The sequence below is a fragment of the Sinohyriopsis cumingii genome, chromosome 6 (genome assembly GCF_028554795.1).
Source record: "Sinohyriopsis cumingii isolate HCF-2022 chromosome 6, ASM2855479v2, whole genome shotgun sequence".
Lineage (NCBI taxonomy): Eukaryota > Metazoa > Mollusca > Bivalvia > Unionida > Unionidae > Sinohyriopsis > Sinohyriopsis cumingii.
In genome coordinates, this window is record NC_142966.1 from 90,429,970 (window position 1) to 90,437,494 (window position 7,525).

Below are 7,525 nucleotides of genomic sequence, written 5' to 3' on the forward strand. Positions count from 1 at the left end.
AAATGGGGGGGGGGGGGGTCACAAATGTAATGACAAATTTTTTTCAACTTGAAATATTAACACATAAATGCATTGTCCATTCAAAGAATAATTTTATTAGTTCAATGTTCTTTTAGTTTAAAGTCGTACTTTTAAGTCTCCTTAATATCTCCTAGTAGCAATATTATAAACCAACACATTACATATAAGCCAATACAAAAAGCCAAATAAATCTTTTAAACCAAATAGCAGTTAATTTACTGTCATAAAATGTGTACTATAATCGGTTTCATTGTACTTCGTCCAAAAATATATTTATCCAAAAATCAAAGAAGTTAATGATTCGTCGTCTCTTTATTAAGTTACACTTGAACTTTTAGATCTTTGTTTTATTGCAGCAAAGGTAAAAACCAACAAAATCTGCAATGACCCCCTGACTTTGTAATCCAAATAACGCATTTGTCTCTGCAAGTTTAACGTCAATGTCTTTGTTGTGAATGTCTTGGGTGATAATGTTTTCTCCAGATATCTTATGGCAAACAAGGGTAGATTTGTTAAATTCTTAAACCCTATCATGAAGGGATTATTCACTTTTGCAGTCTTCGCAATCACGTGATAACAAGTTACACTGGAGATCCCAAGTAAGGGGCCCTATTCCAGTCATGGGAATTATTTTTTTCACTTTTCATTAAAGTTAGATCAACAGTTACTCTTCTGCATTCTGCTTCTTTCACTTTCTTGGCAAATGATTCTTAGTGCATGACATCTTGCTGAGTTTGATGGAAACAGTGGGAGGGCTCACAAGACTAGGGGAAACTACTCGGTCATAGCATTGCTTATGCTAGTCTAGTTCCCTGTTTGGTGTGCTCTGTATAGCGAAGTGCAACACAAGGTGCATCAGAAACAGGTAACCAGACTATATATATGCTCTAAGTATACATGATGCATTCCCTCATCCTAAGCATTGGATATTAAATAAATCCATATCACATTAAGCAAATCCTATGCATCAAAAAAAATGCATGGCAACAAAACATAATAATGTTGCTCTGAAACATGGGACAATAAAATTATGTGGAAATCGAAAAAATGCTCTAAGGTCAAGATTGTTTTCTGACATACCTTAATTCATTATCTTGAAAATACAAAAAATATGTATAGAAGTGAAGCAAATACTATGTAACCAATGCATATCGTTACAGCCAGTAGGTAGACAAATAATAAAACGATAAATATGCCATCATATTAATGGATTTTTGTAACAAAGCTAGAAAGTGAGTAGATATATTACGAAAATCCCTTTCTAAAAAACAGATGCACACACATGGTGCAATACGTGGTCTTGGATGTGTTTGGTTGGGGAAAAAGAGGGTCCATTTTAGTTATATATCGACTTTAATCTTCAGTTTGCTGTCTATGAAGAGTTTCAGTAACGTTTTATTGGGAACAATCAGATATGATTTGTCTCTGATTTAAAGCAGAATTCTGCTTTTCTCCTGACTTGATACCGATTTTTCTTGATATAGTTCATTTTTTTTATATCATCTCCGATCGTGTTTTAAAAGTGGTCTGTCCTGTCCCACGATCTTTGTAAATTATTCGTTCCATATATTAGTTAGCACACAACTCTTGTAAGGAGTATTCTGATTGGTCAAAGGTTTAAATTCATCCACTGAATTGTGTAATGGAAACTGATAACAATGGAAAGAAGAAGCATGCCTGAAAAACAAGGCGTCCCACGTTGTTGAGAGAGACCATGACTCAAAAAGTTCAGATAAAGGTTTAAAAAATGTATGGAAATGGGAATGGTTGGAGCGAAAAGTTGATGGAAATTTAGTTGGTCAGTTTATAAGAAAACTGAATGCTAGAGGACTAGCAATTTGTGATCTCTGCAAGAAAGATTTGAATTAAGGTATCTGTGATTGGAAGAGTTTGAAACAGCACCTACAAAAGAAGCTGCACATGGGAAAAATTTTAAGCTCAGAAGACATCTGGAAAAAATGCAATTGATTACTATAAGAAAGATTTCTTGCATGAGAGAACAGATGTATCCCTGTCAGAATATGCACACTGCATGTTGCCAATACAAACACCAGCTTGAAAGGATAAAGGCTCTCACTGAGAAGGAAAACAAATGATTGCACATTGAGCCAAAAAATAAGTGGTGACAAAAAGGAAGGCTAAAGAAATCTTTGCCAAAGCCGCAAAAAGAGCTCAACTGGCATATCAACAGGTTGTGTCCATTGGAGAAAAAGACAAGTGAATGTATGGGATTATTTGTATATAGTTGATATACCTGGGTGTTTATTTTACAGATTTGTTATGAAAAGAGAGAAGTATAATATATTTGCTGCAAAAATTAACAAATTATTGTGACTTAATTACGAGGTGAACACTGATATGCACATGAAATAAATTCAGCATCAACAGTATTGGAGAACAAATTCACATGAAATTACTTAAGTCAAGTTGAACATTTTTGGCAAGTTTATTAGTTTTTCAAATTATTATTTTGGTCTATTTTATGATCACAAGTTGCACCAGGAGCAGTTTTTTATGAATGTAAAATGCGTTTTTGGTACAAATTCTAAATCGAATAATGAAAAAGTAATAATAAAGTATGACAAAATCATACATAAACTGTTTATTACTTTATAAATTGTTCATTGAACATATCGAAAGTGCAATTTTTTTTCAATATATACTAATCACACACAGCCAGACAAAGCCTAACAAAGTATGATAGAGTCATAAAAGTCATTTTACACAAGTATATTTATAATGTAAATTATACTGACGAATAAATTGTCCAAACTGAAGGATTAGTTTTCAAAATAATTGTGCCGAATTAAATAACCAATAAAATTTGGTGGCAAAGTTTGAATTGGAATAATAAGAAAATTATATGTAAAATGTTTTTCACTTGATAAATTATTCATTTGAGTGATTACGGAAATAAAATGCAATATTTCATTATGTCCTAATTATACTACACCTGACATACAAAGCCACACAAGCCTGACAGTCGTGCCAAGTCATATTTGAAAAATGTATATTGTAAATTATATTGATGAATAATTTAACCAAATGGAGGGACTAGTTTTCAACATAATTATAATTAATGATAAAGTACTGATAAAGTCTGACAAAAAACCCATTTGAAATGTTTGTTATTTTATAAACTGTTCATTTGACTGATTTTCGAAACATAGGTTGACAAACTCAACAAACCTTTTGATGTTTCATAAGAAAGGCATACACAGCCTTCACAACTTCTTACAAAAATTTAAGAATCTTAGTATTCCCTTTTTTTTCCTCTAACCAACACTCTAAAAATATAAAGGGTAACTCAAAAGCATAGGACTAACAAAACAGAAAATAGAAAGTTTAAAGTATTAGGAGGGAAACAGGGAACCTTCACGTGGATAAAGTATGATGCATAGACGTCGCAGGGCTATGTCACAAGGTGCTATGTGATGTGGATAGGCCTGCGAAAGAGTATCAGAAAAATCCACATGAAGTGAACAATACAACAAAAAGCACGCCTCATTTTGAAAATAGACTGTAATGCGAGAAATGCCACACCATAGTCACCCATATGAAACACTAGGTTTGATTTTAATATCAACTTGTAGTACACCATTCCTCTCGCCAAAATCCTAAATTACAAAAAATTTAAAAAATATCTAAATTTATACCAGGATAAACAAATGAATCTGACAAATAGTTCTGCCATCCCTAAATAAAGAATATATAGCATACACACACTATAGCATTGATACACATAGCATACATGGAACATAGGAGATCTTTGGCAAAGATCACCAAAAATTAAGGATACATAATATGAAAATGGGGATGAGACCCATGTTTTGGACTACTACCCATTAAATAACACTAGGACTCAATAAATACCCTGTCAAAATTTAGTTATAAACTAAAGTTTTGATCAAAATTCTTTTGTAAAAATTAAACAACCAAACACATCTTGGGAGATACAAAAATACATGAAAAAAATACTTGATATTTTTGGTTAAGTTGGCGGGGGGGACATCAGTCTGGTACCCCCCCACAAAAATAATGACAGTCCTTTCCATGCTTTTCCTTGCAAGTGTATTCCAAACTCGTTAATTTATGTCAATAATAATAAAGTATAGTAAAATTAATGATCAACTACACTACATTCCACCTCTTATAATTTATAACAGCATATCTAATGAATTCAACGTAATAATGAATGTTCAGTAATGTTTGTTTGTTGTTATTACTTTAAAGTACAGTCCAAAATTGAATAAATTTAATAAGGTTGAAAAGAAAGAGGAAAAAAAAAAGGTATCAATAACATTTTAAAGAATTATGTTCTGCTCAAATACACCGTCAATTTGACTTTATTTTGAGAATGCATAGAAAGAAAGCGAAAAAAATCATAATCACATATTAATAAACTTATATTTTGCATAATCAACATTTTGCAACTGCCCTTGTGTTAATTCAGTTAAAGGTAGCACGTGTCTACTCACCTACTCGTGATTGTAACGCGTGTTAATCAAATTACAGTAGCACATCACTACCATATGCCTTAAATTTTATATCAAATATTTTCCAGTATTGTAAGTTTAAAAACGTTTCTATCCTTGTACTTAGTTAAATGGATAATAAAAAAGAATTTTCGGTCATTTAAATCTGCATAAGACGTTGAAAACTAGTTTTTCAGCTAAGTTAACTGATTCATCAATATACTGAACAATATACAATCTTTTTTAAGACTTTGCATGGCTTTATCAGGCTTAGCAGGACCGGTGAATACTAGTGTCCATGCCCTTTATAGATCCTTTTTACATTCACATGATTCAGTTAGCGCTGTGACGTCATCTAGGCCGATCTGAAAGCTCTAATATGATATGTAAATATTCAGAGAATAGCAGTTATCGCAAATGGAATTGTTAGCTCTTAACTTTCACTTGTTGTAAATGGTGTTTATCTCATTTTTCGCCTCGCTCTAAACCATACAACTACGTAAGACATGGCGGGAAAGCACTAATCAACAACAATCAGGAAATTATTTCGACATATTAACCTTGAGATATATGGCATGCCAATGGTAGACGGAACCAAGCATTACGTAAGTAATATATACATCATTCAGACCTTTCCATTCGCTTGCGGCTAAAACCATGTGTATCACCTCGTTGTCAATTTTCTGCCCAAACATATCCTGCAGATTTTGCAGCAAGTATTTCTTATTTGACTCGGATGGGGTCGACACAGGTGTCGAGCTCTCTCTTCCCGTTCCGTCCCTTCGTTGTGACATTTTTGTTATGATACGACACTTAAATTCCAATTTCTTTCATTTGCCTCGAATTCCATAAAGCATGTTAATGCCTTCATCGCTTTGTGGATCATTTTCTCTTCCTCCGGAATTTCGTTCATTATTTACTTCTAACTCGTTACTACGCATGCTTGAAAATACTTGCTAACTTCCTTTCAACTGTTTGTAAACTCTACTCTGATTGGACAAAATGTAGTTCAACAGCCAATACTATAAACTCGGTCTCACTCAACCACAAGATACCCCTGGACACCTCAAGATTTTTAAATAACACCAAAATACTATATAAAATCGTACCAAATCTCTCAAAAAAAGGTTCAAGAAACGGAGAAGAAAAAAAAAACAACAGCAAACACACACGCATGGACATTCATATTATAAATGATAGAATTGGTTGACGTCCCATTTCCGATAACCTAAGGAAAATCATGTATGCATGCCATATCTTTACTTTGATAATTTCTTCGAACCATTTCCCCATTAAATGGTAATGCAATGTACTTCCTTGATTTATTCTGTTATGAACTGTTTTTATACAAATTTTCATCTTAACGTTGTACATCGCAAATTTTGAAAGAAAATATTTCTGAAAAGTTCCAAACACATGACCAATGTTTATTACAAATTCCACGCCAGTAGGTTAACTGTCCTTGATTTTGCTTAGATGTCAAAGAAAATATATGTGTATTTCCCTTCATTTTACTCAGATGTAATTTTCCCAACATCTCTGTGCGTAGATTACTCGATATATAAGATACAATTTATCTGAACTGTTTGAATATGTGGATCATTGAATACTTAATACAGTCACATAGACAATAAATTATCAACAGTAACTCACAAACCACCACGTAGTTTAATTCCAAAACACTTAAAACCTCCCGTATGTACCTTTGAAGGTTTATCGAATGTAAATGCATATCACGTGTTCTTTCATCATTAACAAAGCAATACCATCGGACAAACATTCTTTTATATAGTCTATTATTCACGTATTAATGACCAAAAGTAACGTTTTGCTTACACTTTAATTAATAAGTAGACTTCTAGGTTGTAAAAGACTTTGTTAATTAATAACATAATGAAATGAATAATAATGCAGTAGCCCACGGCTACCAACAGGTTTCCACCACCATATCAATATTTAACTGGGACTTTGGCCCCTGGTGAGGGTGGGTGTGACTGTGGTCATTTTTTAAAGTAGCATGCAATTCTCTTTGAGATGTTATCTTAATCTTTTAAATTTATGTGGTCCAGAAATTAATAAACAATAGTAAGACCCACTTAACATCAGATATATTTATCTACTCTTATTTCTTATTCTTCATCATCATCAACCCCGTAATCCAACAGGTCATTGTATTATGTATATTTAATTTAATTTATATCTGATTAAATTGATTGTATGTTTTAAAATCTTTCCATTTTTAATTTCATTATATTTCGAAATAATGTAGTTCTGTTTACTAGTTTAACATTGACTGTTCATTATTGTAAACGCACAAGGCTGTCCTGGTTCCCGACCTTAATTCGAATTTAGTAACAGTCACGTCAACAAGTTTTATTTATTTATTTTTATTGTGGGAATAAAAAGTGTGAGTTAGAGGCTGTATTGAATACGTGACCCTAGGCTTGTAAACAGTTTTACTGAAGTAAACAACTTTTTATTCTTTGAGTAAAATGATTGGTTCTATCAGGGCCATGCTGAGAGTACGTGATGTAAATATGATCACGTGACCCTATCATTGCATCTGTTTTGCGTAAAATTCACCTTTTAAACCATAGTTTTAGAGAAATAATCTCAGTTGGGCTTCTGAACACTGGGACGTAAAGGCGTTTCTTTTGTTTTGTCATTTTGGGAATTACATTTCAATGTTTATTCAAATTATTTTGACTCAAAAGGATTAATTCGTTTCTCTGAAAAATATTTTTGAGTCCTCATACAGAATTCGTGAACAAAGACATTTCTTACAATTTTTTTTTTTTTGGTTTTCATAGCCGGAGGATTATTTCTTATGTTTCTACAAGTAACTATTGAGAACAACATTGAACAGGATACAGCATACGTCATCGCCTTCCAGCTTGGATTCTTTGTCGAGGCTCGAACTTGAATTCATTAGAACATTTTATTATTAGGACTTCTAAAATTTTATTCGTGGATTATTCTTGGCTTATTTTTGGATTTGATTCTTGAAACCGTGAGTTCTTATTTTTTTC

At 32.6% G+C, this 7,525-nt stretch overlaps 1 protein-coding gene across 1 annotated transcript in view; it reads right to left on the bottom strand.

Moving 5' to 3' along the window:
- Nucleotides 1-5,421, bottom strand: part of LOC149797421 (uncharacterized) — a 112,120-nt gene extending 106,699 nt beyond the window's left edge. The window contains exon 1 of the mRNA XM_089962210.1: nucleotides 5,128-5,421. Within this exon, the coding sequence (XP_089818336.1) occupies nucleotides 5,128-5,290 (163 nt within the window). The 5' untranslated portion in view covers nucleotides 5,291-5,421. The remainder of the gene's footprint in view (nucleotides 1-5,127) is intronic.
- Nucleotides 5,422-7,525: the final 2,104 nt, after the last annotated feature.